The 25594-nt window shown below is 36.0% G+C and overlaps 1 protein-coding gene across 1 annotated transcript; it reads left to right on the forward strand.

The window, feature by feature from the left end:
* The first annotated feature begins 3578 nt into the window (after positions 1-3578).
* LOC149081034 (SPRY domain-containing protein 3-like) lies at positions 3579-24908 on the forward strand. Its single transcript, XM_089237773.1, has 10 exons — positions 3579-3742; positions 6712-6854; positions 7459-7662; positions 7748-7898; positions 9172-9357; positions 10782-10931; positions 13298-13355; positions 15162-15224; positions 16421-16614; positions 17396-24908. Exons 1-10 carry the CDS (start codon positions 3701-3703, stop codon positions 17528-17530), a joined length of 1326 nt encoding a protein of 441 aa, XP_089093899.1. The 5' UTR covers positions 3579-3700; the 3' UTR covers positions 17531-24908.
* The last annotated feature ends 686 nt before the right edge of the window (positions 24909-25594 follow it).

Raw genomic sequence — 25594 nt, forward strand, 5'->3', positions numbered from 1 at the left:
GCGTCCCAGTGCAGGAGCGTTTTCGAAAGGAAACGATTTCGGGGACTGGAACCTTGTCATTTGGGAGGCTCCCGGATCCTGATTATTGGTCATTAAAGTTGACATTAATGAAGACATAACATTAATTAAAAAGAAAATACGAGTATGCGTTGAAAATATATGCATTAAAATACCGTATATAAAAACGTGAACACAAAGAAATAAAAAATTAGGATTGATGACAATTCAAAATTAGCGAATAATTAAACTATTGAAAATTCAGATGTTTCTGATGAATTATTCCTTAAAAAAACTAAAGGTACATAAATTAATGATAACTTTACGTTAATTAATCTAAATTGAAAATGGATAAAAATTGAGATAAATTTAGGAGGGATAAAAATTTTAATGAAAATTCAGGGCTTACGAAAATTAATGAAAATATAAAATTTAAGGAAATTCAAAATTTAGAATGAATCACACAATAAACTTAATTGAAGATTATTATATTATAGAATTAACAGAAATTGGAATGAATTAATATTCCGAAATTAATTCCCGATATTAATCCCATGATGAATGAAATTTGGAACTTGTGAAAAGTTAAAACAAATGAAACGATTGATCACAATTTAATATTAATAAATAATTCCAAAACTGCTGGAAATTCATATTTAATGGAAAAATAGATCAATGAAACACCAGAATTAGTGAAATTAATAATTAAATTTCAGATTTAATGAAAAATTATTCCTCTATCGATCGATTAAATATAATTAATGAATATTCGGAATTAAAGCCGAATTCGGAAATTTAATGGAAAATATTTCGTAGGCTATTAAAAAAACAAAAGTGGATTTTTTTTCTCTAAAAATTCAGAATTAATGACAAATTTTTAAATTCCGAAATTAATGAATCCCATAATGAATTCCGAAATTAATGAATCCCAAAATGAATTCCAAAATTAATGAATTCCAAAATTAATGAATTCCAAAATTAATGAATTCCAAAATTAATGAATTCCAAAATTAATGAATTCCGAAAAATAACTCCATAATGAATTAAAATTTAGAGCTAATGAAAAGTCAAAACCTTGGGAAGAACAATATTTAATAAAAACTCAGAAAGAAAGAAAATAATTCAGGAAATAATTATGGAAATAATTGATAATATATGTAAATAACGTTGATATTAAACATTTTTCATAAGAGAATACGAACTCTATCAAAATTACGGTTTAATTTTTAAAAAACCCCTACCGAATACGAAGAATCGTGCGCGCGGGACACGAAAATCTGCGGCTCAACAGCAGCGCCAAAGAGTGCGCGCGTACACGCGCTTAGTGTAGTGTCACCTCGTGTCTCAATTTGCGCTGTCACTCTGATTTCCGTTGGCTGCAAAACAGAGTGCTGCCCTGCTTCGTGTCGCGAACGCTGCACGCGGCTCAATTTGCGCTTTGCCTAACAGGAGGTGACGCGATCAGCGCGTCCGTTGAGAAAGCATGGGGAATCTGGGTTGCCAAATGAAGCCAGTGATTGCTCTATTAAAGGGACCAAGTAAGCCCAAACAAACCGTGGCTTCCCATGCTTTCCTATGAGAAACATCCCCGTTTTTAAAAATCATTTAAAAATTTACTATTCACTTTAGGAACTCGATTTTTTTCCCTCAAATTCTGTGGATATATTTATACAATTGAACGAGAGCTTTACAATTTTAGTTGTTGTTTGTTTTCGAGTATTAACTTCAACATGGAACCTTTTGCAAAAATAACCAATATTTACCCATATCTTGTACCCCAAAATTCCTTCTCGGCATTTTAATTTTAAAAAAATTATGCCAAACATGTAATACCTCAGTGCTGAGAGAGAGACAATGTTTAAAGACACTTGAACAAGCGGTATTTGAAAAAATCGGTGTTTGAAAAACTTTTTTTTTTTGCGAAAAACGTTATATATGCAAAACATTAGCATATATAATGCCTCTCAGCTGTTTATATTAAAATATTGTAGAAATACTTCCAGTCCAGGTAGAACAACAAAAACTCGAGCACAGACAATTTTAGATTTCAAATTCAATTCGAAACTGTTTTTTGTCAAATTTTCGTACACATATCACTTTATAAGCAAAATAATAGGTACAAAATGAAGAGGGGGAAAAAAACAGCCCAAGTGATTATTTTCCTAAATACTATAGGCCAAAGAGATGACTTATCGTGGCTCGTAAAAAAAGTTTTTTATTTTTAATATTTTTTTTTCTCAATACTACATCTACATAGCGGAAGGTTCGGATGAGCGGCATATATTTCCAGTAATACGTATTCAAGAATATGAGAGTGGAACGGAAGAAGATTGGCGAAATTTGTACAGCCTACAGGCAGCAAAACCATAAATACACAGTGGCGGAGGACGCTCGAGCACTTCCAGTACTTTGAGGCACGGGGGCGGCAAAATGCTGTTTGCCCCGGGTAGCAAAAATCTTAGCTACGGCCCTGTCAGAAGGTGCTCGAGCACCTCAGGAATAATTCAGAAATCAAAATTCCTCATGTAAAGCTTAATACGAGCGCCCACGGGCTTCAAACACTTTCGAAATGTCCCGGATCTATGATAATGACGAACGACACAAAAAGGCAAAATAAACAGTTAAAAGAGAAAATTATGAAAATTGCATTTTATTGCAGCTTCATATTATTTTAATTAACCATATTTCCATAGAAATTAATGTGATACATCGAATTTTTAAAATAAATTGAAGGCACTGAACTAAAAACTTATGACGAGTTGAGAGTGAAAAATGATCTTCCCCTTTCAAAAATAAATTAAAAATATAAAAACCACTTATATAAGGATAAGATTTTATTTTTCCCCTTTATTAGATCATGTAGATTACCTGAAGATGAATTAAACAGTCATGGTGCTTAAATTTATTTAGTTATTAATATTTTAAGAGAATTCGATCCGGCAAAATACATGTTAAGTATAGGGAAAAGAGCGGTTTGTTTGTGTTTACTTGTCAGCCCATAGGGTTGCCACAACGGCTTCAATTTTCGTGCCTGATGTCACCTCCTGTTATTCTTTCCTCTATGAGACCCACCAGGTTCTTTACCCTAGTTGCGGTCATGGTGGGTTGGGACTGCTCCCTCTCAGGAAGAAAACACCACACCAGGTGGGAAGTCAAAGGAACAATAAAAATTCGTTTGCTCTGAAAAGCAAAGAAAAAAATTAGAGAGAAAATAGCCATGACCACCGCTGTTTTGCAAAAACCACACAAAAAAACCGTCTCATGCCAAAAAAAAGTCATAAATTTCCCGCCGAACTTTTTTCAAACCGTCTAATTTGGCGAGAAATTTGCCAATTCGACATCCCTGTCGCGCTGTCCAGGATGACTCTACGGACTTCCCGTACAAGTTTTAATTAGTCATTTTCTACAATTTCAGTTAAATTATTCATTCGATCATAAATTAAATTCTACTTTAAACCATAATTTATTATTTCATCTATAATAACACGTTTTTTGCCCAAGATTATATTATGGTGACGAAGTCACCAGTTTTGCGAGAGGGATGAAAGAGCACTCGTGTGATTATATTCCTCAACCAGCAATGAAGTAGTCAATAGTAGTGATATAAAAAAATTGTTTTTTTTTTATGTCGGTATATTTATCATGTAAATTTTTGTCGTCAGTACGTTGTTTCTTAATTTTGAAAGTGTCTATTTAGAAACTTATGAATCAACATGACATAGCACCGCATTCCCGCAGTGTTTGGGTGAGTGCAAAAAAAAAAAAATAGTTGATTATTTATGATTTTGTTTACGTCATTTGTTTACAAGTTGTTGTTCCATGTTTTGAAAGTAACGAAAAATAACCAAAATTTGTTTGTTTGTGTATGGTTTTACTTTGGTTGTAATGACTATCTCTTGTTGAGGATTTTGTTATCGTGTTTCGTCCTCTGTCGAGGGTTTTTTTGCCTCGGGTTCTGAGAGATTGTACCACCACATCGGCTATCCTCTCGTTTAAAAAAGTATTTTTCGCGATGTCAGGATGTAAAAATTTATTAGTTTATTTTATCAAGTGATTGTCTAAAATGTAGTGTTGAATATAGTGATATGGTTCATGACATTTCATTGAGAAAGCGTAATTAACCGAGGATGATGTCACTTCCATTATCAATATAAAGGTTTTCTACAGCTGGCTGGTGCGAAAACGGATTTAGAAAAGAGAGAGAATTCAACTGCCCTTGCTGGGAATTGAACCCGCTTCCTCTCATTTGCCGGTTGAGTGCACTATACTACAAAGCCAATGAATCCTCTTTCCTTAGAGCTCATGTGCATTGAACGGGACCATACAAAGACAGCCAGACCTTACTCAGGCTCACATTTCTGACACTGCCACCAGATGGTGACTTGTCCGTGGATGATGTCACTCTTCGCTATTACTACAAAGGTTTTGACAGTTGGTTGATGTGATGATAAATCCAGGAAATAGAATTCTACTGGCCTTGCGGGGAATCAAATCCACATCTTCTCACTTGCCGGGTAAGTGTTTCAGACTACTAGACTGCAAAGGCAACAAACTTCAATCTTTCCTTAGAGTTTGTGTGTACTGAACGGGACCATGCTTGGACAGTTGGACCTAATTCAGACCAGAGCTCCCAATTGCTGGCATTTGCCACCAGATGGCTACTTCTCCGAGGATGATGTCACTGTTCGCTATCCATATGAAGGTTTTCAGTACCTGGCTTATGTGAAGACGAATTTAAGAAAGAGAAAATTCAACTACCCTTGTGAGAAACCGAATCCACTTCCTTAGGTACCACTTGCCAGGCGAGTACAAAGTTGGTCAGACCATCCACTCATGAACAGTCCCTCAGTGCACACAAGCTATAAGGAAGGATTAAAATTTGTTGCCTTTGTAGTCTAGTGGTCTAAGGCGCTCATCCAGCAAGTGAGAGAATGTGGGTTCGATTTCCCGCAATGGCAGTTGAATTTTCTCTCTTTCTCAAATTCACCTTTGCATCAACCAGCTGTTGAAAACCTTCATAAGTGTAATTATTGCAGAAATATGTCATTGATGATTTCTAGAGTAATGGAAGAGATTTGAATAGAGCAATATTTTGTGCTTAATCTTATTGCACAAAATAGCTTCACATGATAGTTATTTGCATAATCTTAATGAACAGAGAAAATTTTTAATATAAAGCATCTGAATCTCTGCCTTATTACTACTGTGACTGTTGATATGAAGAAAAAATCCGCAGAGAGTTTCTTTTTCTGGATGTTTTGGTAGTTCTAAAAGAATTCCTTCTAATGCATTGGTTCTCAAACTTTTCCACCCGTGGCTCCCTTCCTCAATTCATGGTTTATCTGTAGCTCTCCAGAATATTTTGCGGTAGGTATTTTCCCCACATAAAAGGCCACAGTTCATCAGAGCTGGGCAAGTGCCCGAAATGTGTGTGTGGGTGAAAAACCGACGGGCATTAGTCGACCCTTAGCATTAGGCAATTCCATTACCAGACACCGAGCCAGTAGAGAAATTATCTGTGTGGGGGGCTCCTTTGAGTTATGAATAATCCTCGTTCATTTGTTGTATTGTTATGAATAATCTTTGTCATTTCTATAGTTAAAGCATAGCTATCTTGTTCTATTTTTGTGAAACAAAAAAGTAATTTTTTATATTACCACATATGCGGGACTGCAAGTTCAGGATATGCGAGTCCTGTGTGGTCACATCTATCATACACCCCTGATGGTGACTCTGATCAATTTAATCGAATACTAAATATGTAGTTTAATAAATAGCCATGGTGGTTTGCAGTGCATATATGTATAAAAAACAAAATCAGAGCAACATGGACCCCAGAGCCCTGTCTGCTCCTATCCCGCATTGTGTGAGCCATGACGTCAATTCATGACCTCTAGGGACAGTCATCAGTCAGCTATATATATACAACGCAGTCCAATGCCTGAGCTAGACATGTCAAGTGTGTGGAGAAACAAAAAAAATTTAATTTTCCTCTTCTTTTCTAACATGGGCTTTGTTGATCTGAAACAAAATCATTCACGTCTAACCCCATCCTGTCAAAGCAAAGTTAATGCATGGCAACACCAATATCTCAGATCACTTATTTGAGTTTAAATGAGGCTTTCTGATGATAACTGATTGAGTTAGTTATTGATGAGTTGGAAAATTTTTAAAAGAGCAATACTTTTTGAAGTTCTCAATGCTCGAAATGCCCGAGTTGTACAGATTATAGCCTCTAAAAGTCACTAATAAACTTAAAAGTATACTAAAATAGGCATTTATGGCACAAAAATTTCAAAAAGGGCATTTTTACCAAAAACGTTTGAAAATAGGCAAAAAACAGCATTTATGGCAATTTGCCTGAACTTCCGGACTCTAATTATAAATAACTGGACAATATCCTCTGGAATGACTAGTATTATAAATAATTGTAGAATATTCTCAAGTTATTTATATTAGTCGTTCCACAGAATATCCTCCTAAAGATTATTCTCGAGAATTTCTTATCTCTGGGCCGCAAAAATAAAGACAGAGGATACAGAGCTGAATGTTTATGCACCATTGTACAGCAGAAGACTTGCAGTGACATCATGCACCTAGCCGGATCTTTTGAAGACATGTGACAGACATTTATTTGATACAATGTATTTCCGTTAGTTTAGCTGAACTTATAGAATATCATCACTCATTATATTTTTCCCAATCTCGTTCTAGGATTCCCGTTTCAAGTGCATGATGGATGGTGTTTTCCAAAGACATTTCTCTCGTTTATACAGGAAAGATTCTGTTGACAAATTGGCTGAATCAAAAAGAAAAGTGCGCCATGCCAGGGTGTCTGTGGATGGTGAAATATTAAGGTGTGGCACTGCTTGTCTTGTACAATTTTTATATTTTTATTATATTTTTTATGCCATTCCCTAGCTAGGCATTATCTAGTGTGTTCTTGTATTGGAGTTCAGTCTGGCTCCAACTGTCGACCGAACATGTCGTAAAAATCTCTCTCTCTTCTATTAAATAACTAAAAAAAAGAAAGGAGTCATGACTGCATGTTTCGGAAATAACAACCAGACACATCCACCAGCACTAGCATCTCCACAAAGGTAATGCAGAGAAATATTTATTGTATGTGTTTTTGGTTTGATTTTAGTCGAATAATAAATAGGAAAGAAAATTGGTATTAAGTTTGCAACACTAGATACGCAGTCAAACTGTTAAGTACACAAACACTTCTAGAACAACTAATAGGTAGTAAATTGCCCATAGATGGCAATATACATGAGTTGTGTTCAGTTTGAAAGAAAGTATTAAGTTTCTGGGGTACACAAGTGGTGCATTGGTGAGATGCTTGTCTACCACCAATTACCATTTAAGGATACTGTCAGGTCTGCAGATTTGTTAAAATGAGGGGGGTGGGCAGAGAATTGAAGTTCTTGGTTGATCGCCTCAAATTTATATTTTCAGTTATTCACCAGATGAAACAGAACGCGTTGGTATGTACATCGCACCAAATCCTCTGACTCCAGACAGTAACTATTTTGAAATGGAAATCCTCGACATGGGGGTTACCGGATCCATGGCGATCGGATTGGTCTCTGCCACACATCCTCTGAACCAGCATCCTGGTTGGGTTCCAGATTCCATTGGTTACCACACTAGCGAAGGAAGGTAAAGCCGGAAACTTGAGGAAATTTTTGATTTATTATATTTTTGTTTTTCTTTCCTACCATTTATATATATATATATTTTGCAGGCTGTATAAAGGTACACCTAAAGGTCTAGTATTCGGTCCCAAATGTGAAACTGGTGATAGAATAGGTTGTGGGGTCAAATTTGATATTTCGTCATCACAGGACAACCAAAGACCTTGTGTTGAGGTATTCTTCACAAAAAATCGGAAAGAGGTGGGTGTTGATATCATCTATCTACTATGTGGTACTTTCTAAGTCAGAAATCTGGTATCTTCAGGAAGTGGTCGGCCACTTTGTACATTACCTAGACTTCATACACTGGCCACTTTGCAAAGTGGACCATAACTTATATCTGATCAAACTTTATTATAATGATATTCAGTGACCGCAAAATTGTAGCATTAACTGTGTAGCTAGTACTTGTAGCTTTCTGTGTAAGTCTCCCATTTTTGGGTCTTACACAGAAAGTGACAACTGTCATGAATTTATTAACATTTGGGAGGGGCAGCAGGCAAGTATGGCAAAGTAGTGATTTTTCTAGATGCCCTAAGACAGTGGTCTGCAAACCGTGGCTTGTGAGCCCCTAGAGTGTGGCTCTTCCACAAAATACCACTTTCAGGCACACAAAAACTCCAGATTTTTGAAAAATCATGTTTAGACACTCATTTTGGCCATTTTTGTGCTCCTTAGTGTCATCTTTTTCGTGGGCTTTTGTCGAAAGCCTTTCGCTGCTGTCATGTGACACTTCCGCGACTAATCAGGTGGGTTGAAACTAGGAAGTTCGGGGAAAAAGTTGTCGAAAATGAGGCTTTTTTCTTAATGTACTTGGGAGCAGATAAGCGCAAAAGACGAGTCTCCTCTCAGAACATGAGAGGGGGGACATGCAATGTTTTCCATATTAAGGAACGTCAACCTCTACCCAACCAGGTCATAGAAAACAACGCACCTGGGCCACCACCTCTCATGACGTCTCTCCCGTGGCCACCTCTCTCCCTCCGCATCCAACATCGGTCATATACAAGACAAGTGTGGATGGGAGAGTTTGAAGGGGTGTTCCTCAGCGAACGTACCTCAATCAGATCGAGGACGTTTTTAACAAAGGCCAGCTTAGGAGTACCCTAATTAAGTTAATAACAATGTATCTACCTATATAGTTTAACTTTAAAAAAATGTGACTCTTGAAAGAAATTTTAATCGTTGTACTGTTGATATTTGGCTCTGTTGGCTAATGAGTTTGCCGACCACTGCCCTAGGACAAACAACAACCAGCGGGGAATTTAAAAATATTGTAGGTAATTTTGAGTGAGATATTAAAAAAATTTTGTTGTAGTGGTTTTGAAATCTCTTAAAAGAATATCGTTGTAGAAATGATTAAAACAATAAAAGACATTATATATTGAGAGGATTTTAACGATAGATTAAAAGCTTTATTATGTTCTCATCAATATGTCAGTTTCGATTGTATCTCTTTGCCACCATTCCATAGATTGGCTCAACACTGTATCCATCTCCGGCCAGTGGATTCTTCCCTGCTGTTAGTCTGCAGTCTATGGGGGAGGAGGTCCGTATTTCTGTCGACGTCCGGTGGCTGCCAGAGGAAGATATTCTCATGTGTATAGACAGCAACGAAGATGATTGGTCCAGACTCCATGACATCAAGCTTAATGGTGTTGTGAGTATGAATTCATAATATAATACTGAATTTATAGATGTTGTAGCAAATAATTACCGTAATCTCCTGCCTATAATCTGCAGAATATATATTAAATAAAAAAAAATAATTTCTCTCAGTGTGTATTATAGGCGTTTACCTATCATCCATAACTTTTTTCTGAGCAGTCCATTGATCCATATTAGATATTTCGAATGACTTATAGGTTCAAGTATAAGGTCCACAGGAGCATTCACTGTGCGATATTTTGTTTACAGATCAAATGCCTCTGCTGGAAAAAACTAGAGGAATTTTATCCCTCAAATTTGTGGAATTCGTGCTTACAGATTTTAAGCAGGAAATTATGGTACATTAATTAAATAAATACAGTGGAAATTCTAGTAAATAACTCTCCCACTTATATGACTTTTTCCCATTTAACCCCTTGACAGGATATCTTATCCATAGGTGCCAATGCTTCCGATTTTTCAGCCTTATTAAAATCTTCCTTTCAAAAATCTAATTCTTCCAATTTTTTGTATTTTCGTAGAAAAATCCCCTAAAAGTCTTCAAATTAAGCTTTGTTTGAATGGAAAATCCCTGAAGAAAATACTCTTCCAGTCCTTGCAATTTCAAGCTAACCCCGTTTTCTCAAGAAAAATATGGGGAATCATGATTTAAAGTATGAAAAATCGGTATTTGTCGCCAAATATAATACCAAAAGCAAGCGAAGTGGCTAATTATAGCGAAAAAAAATCGGGACAGCAAAAAATGCATCCCGGAGGAACGGGTCATATATGATCATCCATTGAAATTTCAACAAAAAGTGTTCACGTTTATCCTTTTATTTGTTTGACATGCTTTCTTTGATGCGGAATGTGTCATCATGTGATAACCTACAGATTTTTCAAGTCCACGAATCGGCACCTATGCTCATCCGAGTGCAAATGGGAAAAATTAACTCCATCTCTCTCTGTTTTCTCATCATCGCAAAGCTTTGGTGTAAATCTATGAATGGAAGTTGTTTTCCCCCTCCCCGTTCACTTCAGTATTTTTCCTTCTTTTATCGTCTCTTTCTGGAGCTGTGTAAATATTTTTCCCACTTCACTGATTTTTTTCCTTAGAAATTATAAAAGGAAAATCTGCACTCCCCTATTTCTAGCATGCAAACAAGGAAACCCGATTTTTAGATTCCTCGCTGATACAAGTACAGATCGTCCGAATTTGTTGCCAAAATCCTGTATATGAAGGGATTAAGAAGTGATATAAAAAGAGTTCCAAATTTTTTCTAATACTTAAACATTTCTCAATTAGGATGTTCTTCCAGCTCAATAAATTTATGTTGTATGGGCCGGGAGTTGTATTAAGTATGATTCACAATATATATCTTTTTTGCTGGGGTTATAATTTGTCATTTAGACATTCGTGTCATTATTTATTTACAGATTCTAGAGTATGCGGGTAGGGGTAAAAGCATCATAGATGTTGGTCTAGCTCAAGCACGTTTCCCACTAACAACTACCTGTTATTACTTTGAAATAGAGATCATGAGTCCAGGTGAAAATTGCTACATTGCCATAGGTCTTGCGAGAAGAGTGAGTATCACAAAATTGAAACGTAGATTTTTGTTTTATGATGGAAATGTTTATCGCATTGTTTGATTACTGCGTTACTGTAGCGGTGTGTTTTTATCTCTCTATTGTTTTGTTTATATATACCCATTTAAAGCTTACCAGTGATAAAATGCTTGAAAATGTGTACAACTGTTATTTTATGACAATCAAATACTCAACAAAAATTTTTATTGAACAAGTATGGCACAATATTGCTACGTAAATTTTATGAACAGTAGACTCTCACTAATCAGGCAGATATCCGACCAGCTACACAGGTTTGTGCAGGATTGCCAAATTTGCTGGACTACTGGAAGGCAGTTGAAAAAGCTCTTCTAAGTAATATAAAATTCTGCACACAAACATGCAGTGACATGTTTTTGAAGAAAACCCACCTAAAAATGGCAGATTACTGGATGATTAAGAGGATTATCAACAGCTACTTGCATTGCATATTCAAAAAATGCTGTAAAGTCTGCTATAATGAGCAATTTTCAAATAGCTAATGTTAAAGATGCAAAAATATTCAGTTGTAGCTAGTTGAAAAATAATGAAGCTTTCATTATAATGTCAACAAAATTCTCCATAAAGGTCAGTTTTTCTTTATTTATCTTGAAGAGTTGAACTTAAAAGGTGGATTACCATGACATCACACATGCTCCTCGTAAACAATGGATGGATTTGGAAAAGTTTAATTTTTTACCATCTGTTCATATTATAGGCTTTTCTTTTATACACATGGGATATGGGATGTTTATTTGACTTTGTATCTCCCACAGACCATAATAACTACCAGAGCTTGTTGAATCAGAACTTACAGTTCAAAGTCTTTTCTGGAAGGCCAAACAAATCATGCTAAAAAGTCTTTGATTAGAAAAATGTATACAAGTCCACATATAGCCATAGAATAGTAGTAATATAATAGAGAGTTGCAATTGTTTAGCCAGTCTGCCAAATCACTTTAATAATATGAATTTTATGCAAAAATGTCAACCACTACTGGGGGACCAAAAATCTATTTCCAGAAATTAGTCCTATCCATTCTAACATTAAAGCAAAATGTTCTAAAAAATAATGCAGGCATAGTAGGAAGTTTTTACAATTGTCAGCTCTCGTTATAAAAAACTTTTTCTGTATAGATGCATTTACAAATACAAATACAACGCCACAACAGGCAAACCGCCCAACGAGGTGGCTGACTTAAGAACATCATGGATCCCCGAGCCCCTACCTACTACTGCTACACCACACATGCACCCCCCTCCTCCGCGGAACCCCCCAACGAATCGGTATATGCGGGAATGTGCGTGTACGTGTAGTGCAACCTGACGTAAAGTTTGTTTCTGTGTAATGCTTGTTATGTGTAGTGCTGTCATCTGCCCCCAGATTTTCTAATTATGAGTGAAGTGTTATGATTGAATAATTTATCGTTGTAGGACTGTTGCTCTCTGTGGCGAGACTTTTTAACAGGGAGATCGGCTCGCATTTGCGCCTTGAAGTTGGGAACCACAGAAAACCAACTTCAGCCGACCACCACTGTGGGGTTCGAACCCGGATCCTCGCATCACGAGTCCGGCACTATAACCACTCGACCACCACAGCGGCCATATAAAAGCCACATTTAAAAGCATGTGTTTTATAACTTCAAGTGGCCCGGCAGCAGTAGCTATTACTAAACCTCGCGTACATCTCATAATTATTACTCTAGTACATGCCAGAAAGTTACTGTGGAAAGCAGAGGTTACTGCTAATTCATAGTTCAATAGCTCTAGATTGAATATGAGTGGCATGGGAGCATGGGCATTCATCGCCACTCAACTGACACTCTTTTGTGAAAAATTCATCACCTTACAAAAGCAAAACATGTCTGAGTCCTTCTTAATGGAACTGCTGTTAAAAATTCAACTGATATTAGATAATGTTGATTAATTAATTGACCTTAGATAATGTTATGTGTTACATCATGTGTATCGCACAATTTTTCTTCAGTTCCCTATAGTTTTTGTTTTATGTTCACAGACCTATTTCTTCTGTGCATAGAATGGCAATATTCCATATCTACCTGTCATATTTTATGATTTTGCATGTGCAGAAGCATTTTCCCTTCATGCAGCTTGGATGAAACAGTGTCTGACATGATATAATGAAGGGTGATTATATATACAGTAGTTTGATGTGTGTGTGTGTGTGTGATGATTGTTTCATGTTAAAAAATAGAAATTACTTTATCACTAATTTTTCTTTATGTCAGCAATTTTTGTAAACTTTATATATACTTATATTAATTGATTTATTTGTGAATATGTTTAAATTTGAGTAAAGGTTTGAGCTATGTTTCTTTTCTCCAGGATTATCCAAAGTATAGGCATCCAGGATGGAACAAAGGATCGATCGCATATCATGCTGGCACGTATCCATTACTAATATATAGTTTTTCCATTGTTTAATCTTTTTTATATAAAGAAGAAAAAAAAATTTTTGTTATTCCTTAAATCCTTAAACTTCATAACTGTCTGTGAGCGATTGATATGGCATTTTAAGTCTCAATGAAAATTAGATTTTCAAAAGAATACAAACATTGTGACTTCTTGAAAATTTATATGACAGTTCATCTGAAAGTAATTTTTCTTCAATAAATATATTTGGAATATTTTTCATAAAAAATTAAATCTATATAATGAGACAGAAAAACAAAATTTTTGTGTTCGCAAAACCTGTGGCTCACAAAAGGGTTCCACCCGTCTCGTGAGAAGTGTACTTATATATAAATCAAGTTCACAAGTTTGTGGCTCATGAGCAGTAGCCGTCTCTCATATCTGGCCTATAGAGCAAAGAAATTGGGTGCCTCTGAGTTGAAAGGTTAATACTTGCTTTCTTCCAAGAAAAAACTCCCTAAAATAAATATTTCCTTTCATTCTTATTCTAAGAAGCTAAATGAGATTCTATAGTAATGCCCTAGAAAGTCTCGGTTTATGATAAATCTGGACAACTTTTTGCTCAAGTTTTGCAAGTTCCTGGTCATTTTTGTTTTTTAATTCGACCTGATCAGTAGCACCAACTTTTCAAGCCAGCTTGTCACACTCAGACATGAGAGATTTCTTTTGGTTTTTTTTTTAATTTCTTTCTTACTACCGGTTCTCAAGTGTATTTATGAGCACTGAGGAGTTAAGAAAATAAAAAGTGGAGATATTGCAATACAGATTCTTACTCATATGTAATTTTTTATATCAGTATAGAAATTGGTTATAGTCTAGACCATAGTTTCCCAACCTTTTCTCTGTCCCATCGCCCCCTTCTTCAGAAAATTTTTTCTCCCAACGCATTCCAACCCATAGAATACTATGCTATACCCTTTGCTTCTACCGCCCCCTTGGGGTGTTAACGCCCACGTTGGGAATCAATGATCTAGACATATAGTCTGACCCATTTATAAAAAGGAGCTTGTTTACAGTGAAAATTCTTGTGAAATCCAGTCTCTCACTCGCTAAATCCATATCTAGTGAAAAAATTAAGAGCTTATAACAAGAACAGTGAAACCTCAATATAACAATGCTCTACGGAATAAGAAACAAGATCGTTATAGAGGGATTATCATTATATCGAGGTAACTGTTTAATGTTAGAGACAGACATTGCCAAACAGTATATGATAAAATATCATTGTAGACAGATTTATTGTTATATTGAATATTGTTGTAGAAAAGTTTCACTGTATACAGAGTTATTCAAAACTCAACGTGCAAACTGTTAGGGGGAGTAGAAAACACCAAACAGAATCACCTAGAAATGTATGATCGGAAACCCCAAGCTGATAAGCTGGAGGATAATAAAAAAAAAAAGATGCAGAAATGACACACCAATAATGGGTGGGAAAAACTCTTTATTTAGCTATAGTTTACACGAGGATAGTATGTGTAGATGCCGAGTTTCACAACAAGTGCTCAAAGTTCTTACCATCCACAGTTATGCACGCTTCACAATGGCGACGAATTGATTGACGAATCCTTTCAAAAATACCCAGCATTTCACTGATGTTTCCAGCTGTGACAGAGATTCTTGCGATGAGGTCGATGCATTGTACCAAACAAAATGCATTAATTTGCTCATTAAAACAACTCTCACTAAGAGTGTGGCCGACTGTATATAAATTGAAATTTGTTCACATTTTTGCTCTGTTTTCATTAAAAGTCTTATTTCAATATTTGATTATCAGATGATGGGAAAATATTTGTTGGCTGTGGTGTTGGTGAACCATTTGGACCTCGTTGCCATAAAGGTATGTATTTTTTTGCATTTATATTGTACAAATAAGTTTTTAAATTAGAACATCTCTTGGTTTCTCCAGTTTTCTGGATTTACAAAATGATAAATCAAATGGGAAGAGCGAAGGAAATTCTGAGATACGTTTCGGTAAACAATTGGTGCTGTTTTTAAAAGAATGAGCATTCACACTTGATTAGGAATTGATCATATGACCTGGTCTCAGTCAGAGCTAGCCTGACACTTCTCCACAAGTTGCTCAAGTATGGCAGCACGTGTGCTCAAGCCAAATGTTAAAGTTATAGAAAGAAAACACGCCCACATATTGTGTTCTGAAAATATATGTCAGGTTACTGACACGTTTTTGTGTTATTTTCTATTGGTTTTATTGTTTAACAGCATACTTAAGGCCAAGTCTGCCATCTTGAAGGATTTTTTTTTGTCCGAACTACCCAGGTCTGCTCGTACAAAACTTGTGTTTTTTTCCTTAAACTGGGAAAAAATTAAATCAAACACTTTCTTTCTTTCAAACTGAGCACAACTCTAGTCTATTGCCATGAGCAATTTACTACCAAGTGAATTGTGCCGGAAGTGTGATTGAAGTATTTGTCTGAATCAAAGTTTTTCCTCAGCTGTTGCATAAGTAACTAATCAAGATTTGACTCTAATTTTGGCATTTCAACTCTCCCAAGTTCCACTGAGCTTATAAAAATGTTTCGCTGATGAAAGTGCAGTCTATAGTTTTTCTGACATTCTATGTTATAATTTTTGAGATTCAAAACTGAAGATTCTTGGTGAAATCTAATTTACTAATTCAATTAATTCGGTGTCTTTAGGGCCGTTCAAGTATTACGTAAGCAAATTTTTAGCCATTTTTGACCCATCCCCCCCCCACCCCCCGTCAGCAAAATTTCGTCATCAGCTCTGCGCGTTCGAATCCTTACTCATATTTTCATGAAGGGTGGTTGATGACGTAAGCATTATCCAAATCAGAACCCCCCCCCCCCATCGATGATGACGTAATATTTGAACAGCCCCTTTACCGAAAAACAGAACTCAATGCTGAAATAAATATGCTTTCAAATGAATATGTGTCTGTTTATCATGAATTTAGTGAACATGAATAGCCTAGCAGTGAATTTTCTTTGTCGCAAAAAAATATAGCGATAGAAAAAAGACTCGTAATATGTTCCGTCGTTCCTGTATTTGTAGGTGATGTCATGGGTTGTGGAATAATCTTCCCAAGAGACTTCGTATGTTCATATGACAGTGATAGTTCTCAGGACTTTTCTTCATCTTTTAATGGGGATTTGGAGGACGATAACTCGGGTGTGCTCAGTGATTCTGAGGATGAAGAGTGGTGGGACAAGGGCAAAGAAAATATCGAAGTTGGTGCTAACATTCAGGTGAGTTTCAAATATAAATTCTGGCTCGATATATGTTTCTTAGCTTTTCATAAGTTTTGGATGTGAAGCAAGACTTGGAAAGAGAATCAAAAAGTAATTTAGGCACCAGCTAAATTCCTTAGGAGCCTATGGTGGCTTTTTTCTTATGAAAAATAGCCAACTTTAACAGAGACTTAAATGACCCTTTTCCATGTTACAAGATGCACTGTCATTATATCCGAAAATTTTCTGTTATCAAATTTTGTAAATCTAATTTCGCAATCTCTATAAAATTTTATGCACCAATATCGATTTTCTAGTTGCCATGGCGATCTGACACCTGGGATTTGTGAAGCCTTGATGTAAAGTATATTACAGCAGGGCTGGACAAATCGCAAAAATATCTAGGCACCAGAAGAAAATTTTATCCACCAAAAAAAGTTTTTACCCAAAGAAAACGATCCAAAATAATGTTGCTTTCGGCTTTTTCAGAACATTGTGACCCCTTTTATGTTGATGGGTATGCTGCTATAAATTCCAAACATTTTGTGCTACCCTCAGCCTTCAATTTAGTAACTACACAAAAATAATGTTTAGACACCATTTTGACCTGGGATTTGTCCAGTCCTGTAACATATTATGGAGTAGTATATATCAGGGCTCGATAAAGCCAAAAAAAGTGCTTTTTCGCCAGCCCAAATTTCTCAGAAGCCAAGCTCTTTTTTTCCTCCCTCTCTCTGTTTTTAAATCGGTTTTTGGATGATTGGTCAGTTTTATTTGAATGGCCTTCATCTTCTTTCAGGTCTTTTTCACGCGTAACGGAAGGACCATCGGCCAAAAAGATGTTTGCATACCAAAGGGAGGTTTCTACCCCACCGTGGGCATGCTCAGCAGCGAAGAGAAGGTCAGAGTTGACCTCCATCCACTCAGCGGGTGATATATCTGCAATATCCAAAAACTATGCAAATTTTTTTTAAATCGTCTTTGTGATAATTATGATTGAAGAATTTCACGATTTCCGACCACCTTAGTTTTTACGGTGAAGAAAATTTTCGAGATGATTTCCCCCGATTTACTTTGTGTTTATTAAGCTAATATCGTCTATGATAGGCTAATAATCTGTGTGCATTTTGTCCTGTATAAATGTTGTACATATTACATCAAATTTATTTTTATGAGTCATTGGTATAGCGCTTTATGCCAGTATCCTAGACGATTATGGAAGATTTAAAAATAATGGCAGAATGTTTAAATATAGCTAATATTAATGAAATTTTATATATTATTATTACTTTGATGATCAGCACAGGGATGTTTTGTATATAATTATTTCGGTTGTTTATAATTGTTATTTTATGAGCTTCCTGGAGTTAAGTAATTATAACATATATATAATATATATATATACCCTGAAGTTATGAGTGTGTGTGCCGCATGTATGCATTTTTTTTTTTTCGGAGCAGCTTTCAATATGCTGGATTTTTGCTTCTTAAATGAATGTGATTAGTATTTAAAGTTAACTTCGATGGATGTGTGTTAGTGAGTAGAAATCGAATATGTTTGAAATCTACGTTCAATGCAAATCTAAATTTTTTTTGAAAAATTCTAGTTCATCAGTAGAAAAGAAATCAATAAAACCAGCAATAAGTGTCAAGCAGTTAGTAAATGGAATATCGCTGCAGTTTAGGTCGGGGTGGCCGACTTGTTATGTGTGTGTGTGTGCCACAGTAGTACCTCTCGGTACAAAGAGCACTATTCGAAAGTTTGCGAGAGAAAATTTTCAAAATTATGGGGGGGGGGGGATTGACAAAGAATATTTTATGGTAGAGGAATTTCTGATGTACCATTGTATTATTCTTTGAGCACGAATTTTTTTTGGCTATAACTGAAGACTCAGTGGTTTGCTGTAGATATACTGTATTGTGTTGAAAGGTTTCAAATTTATGAAATGGAAATCTGTGACAATAGTTAAATTCTCAAAAGATTTATGAATTCTCTCTTGCCTGCGTCTGATTTTTTTTTAGCCTTACCAAAATCTTCCGATTTCTTTGTAAAAAAAATCCCTAAAAATCCTCAAATTGTGCTTCGGAGAAATTAAATATAAAGAAAATCTTTCAGTCCTTGCGATCTCAAAAGGACCTTGTTTTCTCGAGAAAAATATGAGAAATTGCTCAATTAAAGCGAAATATGATTCCAAAACCGAGCAAAGTTTTCAATTATTGAAAAATCTCCAATCGGGGGGAAATAAAGTATGCATATATCACAGTGGATTAAAATGAATTCCACGAAAAAAGAACATTTATGATCACAAATATGTGAAATGAACACTCATAGTCATAATAATCAGCCTAATTCCAGTGAATAGTATTCAGGTTAGCTTCATTGAAAATACTGGAAGAAACGTGAGAATTTTTTTTCATTTTAAAAAAAAAGTCTGGAGCTCTGTCATGACTTTGTATTAGTACAAGGTTTAATGATGTAAAAAATATATTGTTTTCTCTTATCTGAGCTACAGGACCCTATTTCCGTATATCGTTTTATACTGAGGTGAATTCTGAAAGAAAAGTCACCTGGTCTCCACCGGGACTTGAATCCAGGCCCTCTTGCATTTCAGGCAAGCGTGCCTGTGTGTGTGTGGGGGGGGGGGGAATACAAAAGATTCTGGGTTCAAGTGGGGACCAGATTACTTTTCTTTCAGAGTTCATTTGGCATAAACTAAACTCCAAAAATATGTTTCTTGAGAACTAGTAAAATTGTGAAATGCTGTTTCAAACTTATTGATTCCTGAAATATTTTGTGTGGACTGCTGTGAAGTGTGATTGTCACAGTGATGAGGTTTTGAAAGATTTCGTTTGTTTGTAAGCTGCTAATTTTAATGTCATGTTATCTCCCTCGTGCGAGAAGCATGAATTTGAAAATTTCTGAAACCTAGGAAATGGCGTTCTAATGTTTACTCTACCAATGTTGTTCTATGAGTGTCATTTTCTTAAAATGCTCTGTAACATGCGTGGCGTGTCAATGGGGGGTTAAACATTCATTTCTGGAAAAACTTGGATAACAAAATAAGGGATCAAACTAGCTGATGATCCCAAGAAGTGAAAATTTACACATTCATGCTTCTGGCGCAAGGTGGACAATATATTGTCTGAGTACTTTTTTGCAAAGAGAAAAAAAATTTCGAAAATCATCTAATGACTGTATAGTCTTTGAATGACAATGGGATTGACTTATTTGCAAATTTTTAGTCGAGGTCAATTAGAAATTTTCCTTCTAATGAAGCGGTGTAGTAGTATTGTGATGTATTAAAAGTTTGTTGTTCACTTTTTCCTGTTATTGAACAAATTCTACTGACCACTTTCCTGACATTGGGCAAAATAACTAGTCCTAATCTAGTTAGAAGGACCACGATCAATCTAGCTTTCCCTTTGTTGGTTAAATTGAGGAAATCTCATCGTTTTCCCCTCTATTTCCTAGATACCAGATTTTAAGAATTTACATTTGGAACTTTAACTACATCTGCCAAAAAATCTGTCTGGAAAGGGGTTAGGAAACATGCCGAGATCAAATTGAAATGCATTGAGCTCTTAAAGTAGATAAATATTATCACTTAATAGCTGTATGGAAAAAAATCTTAATTTCGAGGTTTTTTATTGTCTTAAAAAGCATTTAAGTGTAATACAATCAGACTTTGGTATGACATCTATCACTTTTAACATCATTCTGTGGTTATGTTGTTATGTTACCATAATTAGCAAATTGGATTCGTTACTAAGTCGATCTGCTTATAAAGTTGTTTTATTCAGTGATGTTATACCCAAGTCTGACCATGCTGGTTGAAATTTTTATTTTTGGTCGTTGGAGGTGACTCATTTGAAGATATTTCAGATTTAAACGTTAAATAGCCTTAATTAAATTTATAAATAAAAAAATTATAGAAAATACACTGTCCGGAATTTGTAGTTGATAATAAGATTGGCGTTTGGTAGAGTGGGCAAAGGTCAAGACCCATCAGTTTGGTTGTGATCGCGTAATAAAAGTGCAAGGGTTTTCTTGTAATGCGAATCATTGTCGTTTATTGAGTTGAAATTTGCTCAAAATATTTGCTTGTATAGAGAAACACTAATTAACCAAAGTTTCACTGTATTTTTTAGTCCAGCCACTCAGTCTTTCAAGTCCAAAAAACATGTTAGTGCTGTACGTCCTTGTGTATAAGCCTTTTTTTTTTTTTTGAAATTTTTTTTCCATAATTTGGGTGTCGGCTGATACATGGGTCAGTTTTTGAGGAGAAAATATTGACCCCCCCCCCCTCCCTTTACTAAATCGTTTCGCTATATTACCTCCACACAGCTATCTTGAAGATCTACGACATCATTGGACTACTTTAGAGATAGCGTCACTAATCGGTACAGTAGTTTTTGTAGCTATGTTCAAACCCCACAGAACCGATGATGTTAAAGCCAAAGTGAAAAAAATCGAAAACCTTGTTGGTTTTGATACCCGGTAACTAACATCGATTTTACAGCTTTAGATGTGAGCATCAGCAAGCCTTTTGAAGATTATTTAAGAAATTCATGGACTGAATGGATCAGTCAAAAAGATAAAAAGACAAAAAGAATCGCTGTCTTAACAAAACTTGTCGTTGACCTAGTGTGCCAGTGGATTCCCGAGGCGTAGGATCCAGCTGTTTCCCACCGAAATGATCAAATCCTTTAAAAAGCATTGTTTCAGGAATGCGATGAACAAAACTGAAGACTTTAAAATGTGCTGATTTTTTTGTTGGCAGGAGGGGATTTGACTTATACGTAGTTTTAATTTAAAATTGCGGTTTTGGTGGTCCTGGAAATACGGGGGGGGGGGGCGTTCTTATACACAAGTATATACGTTAAATACTTCGACCACATCACTCTGCTAGAGTTAAACGTGGCCAGCCATTTTGTGAATCGGCAAATATATATATATATGAAAAATCAAAATCTGTTAATATACCACACAACTGGTCCTGTAAAACGGAGTAGTGTGTGTAAAGACGATAGTTCTGACCAGTAGGGTTATCAGTAGCCACCATCCGATAAGGAATCAAACGATGCACATAAAAAGGGTTAATTCGGAACAGTTGTGTTAGTGAAACTTAATTTTTCATATTAATCGCCTTTTGAAGTTTTTTGATGTTGCCGTAATAGCTGGTTATAAGGTTCTATAAATTTGGCAAATAATTTTTTTCTTTTCATGTCACCAAATTTTACTGTTGATCATTGTATTATTGAAATTGTGCTGGTTTTGAGCAACTTTTTTTACGATCTTATGTAATTTTACTTCGATTGTTTTCTATCTTTTATTGACGATTCAAGCAGCTGGTCTGTTGTTTTGATTCAGCTTAAGAAATCAAGCTTTCATATAATATATTCAATGTATTGAGTATGTGATGAAGTAATGTCCAAAACGGATTCCTTATCTCGAAAGGTGCTTTCAGTGTTACCTTGTTCATGCATATTGTCGTCTTTTTTGCTGGACAATATTCCTATTCTACCTTTTATTATCCGAACATGCGGGACATTAGATTTCTGATTAATCGAAAAGTAATTGTGCTTTATGACTTTGCGGCATTGTTAGAAGTAAACTCTCTAGGCCATATATGCTCAGCCCATGGGTCAAATGTGGCCCTCAGAGTCATTTGATGTTGCATGCAACCTCGAACCTAATTTTGTAAAATTGAACGCCACATACCTCTGCAGTGTTGTTCCACGTCACTTTAGTGGCCCTGTGGCACATTTGAAGATTTTCACTTCAGCATCCTGCAACACATTTTCAGATCACTTAAGTTCACTGCAAATTCACAGAGCACTTAAATGGCCTTAACACATTCACAGATCACCTAAGAGACCTGCTATGCTGTTCCAGATCACTCAAGTAACCTGTGACACGTTTTCAAACCAATGAAGTGGATTGCATTCGCTTAAAGGTTGATCACGCTTGGCTTAGAGTAGGGGTGCTTAACCTTTAGAAGAGGGCAGGCCACTTCATATGCTTGAAAATGTGTTGCGGGTCATTTAAGCGATCTGTAAATGTACCATGAATCTCTTAAGTGGTCATTCAAGTGAGCTGTGAATAATCTGCAGGTAAGTTAAGTTATCTGTAAATATGTGATGGGCCTCTTAAGTCGTACGAAAATGTGCTGTGGACCACTTGGGAGGCCACTCGAACTGTGCCTCGGATAACTTAAGTGATCTATGAATGTGTTGCGTGTCACTTCAGTGATGTAGAACTGTACCGATCAGTTCGTTTTTTACAAACTTAGGTTTGAGGTCATGAGCCACAGGCCGTGGGTTGAGCATGTATGATACAGTGCCGTCTATTCAATTCGAATTTTTAACCAACATTTGTTTTCAAACGAAATTCTTGATCATCGTGGCGTGTACTTTACTGTGAGCCATGCGCTCCTATGCCAGTTGGTTTGTTTTATATTGATTATTATTATTTTAATGTGTCATGGATGACATTTTTGGTGCACCCTGTACATCTTCGATCGATCAAAGTACTGTAACTCGAAATTATATCCAGAAAGCACGTCCAAGGTTGGACCGTATTTGTTGAGTTGAGAATATGAATACACTGGAACCTCCCATAATGGACACTCCGTTAGTAGAGACTCCTCCCATTTACAGGCACTTTTTGAAAATTATGTTGACGTTTCTCAATTTTACTATCTGGACAAAATCCTCTCTGTCCCAAGAGTGTCCGTTATCGAGAGGTTCTACTGTGTTATTTTTGAATTGATATATAAGTGCATAATCAACAAAATATGGTTTATTATTGACTGTTATCATTTGTGACGTTGAGATATGGATTGAAAATTCAAGCAGAATGAAGGCGCTGTTTTTTGTTGTTCGATTATTGCTGAATTAATGTTACGGTTTTTTATTAATCGACGGTTCATAAAAAATTTGTAAGTGTTCGTAAGGCAGAATCTTCTCGTTTTTGCCGTTTTGGATGAATTTGTCGATATTTATGATTTCAAAGTGTGCCAATCTGTATTATTATGTGTAAATATCTAGATATGAGGATGGATCAAATGGAAACAGAACAGTTGTTATGATTCTGTTAATTTTTTGTACGAGCGTGTCAAAAACTTTGTGCAGATAGAAGTAGAGCTGTGTATAAGGAAGGTTACCCCCTACTGTGCGCGGAGCACACTTGCCCTTGGTCAAGAGTGCTTAATCTTTAGGAGAGAGTGTGGGCCACACTTGATTGGTTTGAAAACACATTGCGGGCAGCTTAAGTTATCTGGAACTGTGCCAAAGGAGTCGAGTGACTTGAGTGATCTGTCAATGTGCTGCTGGCCACTTGGGGATATGAAACTGTAGCACAGGCTTCTTATGTGATCTGTAAATATGTTGTGGGTCACTTAAGTGATTTGGAACTGTTACAAGCAGCTTAAATGCTCTGTAAATGTGCCATGGCTGTGTGCAGTAGGTCGCTTTGACCTGCAAATGTGAAGTTTACTTAATTTTTACAAAATTAGGTTTGAGATAGCGGACCACAGGTAAGACCATTCCATAGTAGAGGGGGTTGCCTTCCTTACCTCCCGCTCTACCTCTACACAGACTTTCGCCACATTCATACAAAAATAAACCGAATTATAATAAGCTTCGTTTTCCCATTTGATCCACCCTTTTTTCATCGAATTTGAAACATGCAAGATCTGTCAAAAAAAATCGAATCATATTCCGAAAGTTTGGTTTCTTTTCGGATCCGCCTCATTGTTCTTAGATTGTGGTTATGCATTTGTTCATTAATGCAAATTTACCGTTTTATCTGTAACTGTCTGTAGAACCAATAAATCACCGAAAAAAGGTACTTTATTTGCAATAGCTTTTTGTTTGATGGAATGAATCACATGTACGTCTATGCAAGGGAGGTGTGAAGAAAGTTCTCTCGCTTTACAATAATGCAATGCTGTGAACCTTGTGAGAATGGTGCTATATAATAGAAGAAAAAACACCCAAAACATGTGGGTTTTTAATGCACGATTCTCTCGCGAGCGGTGCTAAATGATTCTGTCATTTACGCCTATTTGAAACACTAGTGACTAGTCTGTATGTGCGAGGTGGTCGAAAGATTTTTTTTGTAGAATTTCAATTATATTTTGATTGACATGAAATTTTATTATTTTTTTAATGGTTTCTCATATACTTTGTTTCGATTGGTCAATCAACACATTGTTGTTCGAATGCTAATCAATTTTGTTTTCAATCTTATGTGTAAATGGAATTTCATATTTGACAATGAAGGAATAAATGAGATTTTTTTTTTTCATTAAAAAAAATGAATCAGAGTTATTTATTTGTGAGATGTTAATCTTTTTGTTATGGTTCAATCAAACCCCTGTTGTGTCGCTAACATCTGTTCATGAATTTTGGCGCTTTAAACAAGTTTGGAGTAAAGTCGTATAAAAGTTGAGCCTGTTGTAATCTTTTGTATGAAGATTTTTTTATACATAGAAAACCTATGTCGCTTCATCAGGGATTTCGCTGCATTTCTCTTCAATGTGGAGGTTGTGTGGGTGTCTTTCTGGAGTTCAGGATTCGTCTGTGTGACTAACAATTTATGAAAAATTCACAGACAACAATTCACTGCCACGTAATCCACCAACAGGAAAAATCATGACAATTCATAAGCAGCAGTTCCTCACCTGGGATTGAGTGACCGCATGAGTTGGTGAATGAGGTAGCGAATAAGTGACTGCCACTCACTTGTTCACCTACTCCTTAGTTACTCGCCTGTTCATTCACCTACTCACTCATTTTTGCTCACCTGTTCATTCACCTACTCATTCTTTTGCTTACCTGCTCGCTTACCGCTTCATTCACTTGCTCATCCACTCACTACTTCACTTTGTCAATGAATTTGCTTGTCTGTGAATTTTCCTCACTGGTAAACTGACTATTCATCTGTAGCATTAAAAGTTATTAATCATCACATAAACTTCTTTGGTACACCAGTG

Source organism: Pholcus phalangioides, unplaced genomic scaffold (assembly GCF_987345545.1).
Source record: "Pholcus phalangioides strain wild (caught in Gottingen) unplaced genomic scaffold, Ppha-v1.0 ptg000010l_1, whole genome shotgun sequence".
NCBI classification, from domain to species: domain Eukaryota; kingdom Metazoa; phylum Arthropoda; class Arachnida; order Araneae; family Pholcidae; genus Pholcus; species Pholcus phalangioides.

Bases quoted from the DNA above. Each gene is read 5' to 3' on its own strand.
- LOC149081034 (XM_089237773.1), top strand. From the start codon at position 3,701: ATGAATCAACATGACATAGCACCGCATTCCCGCAGTGTTTGG. The intron at 7,899-9,171 runs GTGGGTGTTGAT...ACCATTCCATAG, and splicing joins TCACAAAAAATCGGAAAGAG to ATTGGCTCAACACTGTATCC. The intron at 16,615-17,395 runs GTGAGTTTCAAA...ATCTTCTTTCAG, and splicing joins AAGTTGGTGCTAACATTCAG to GTCTTTTTCACGCGTAACGG.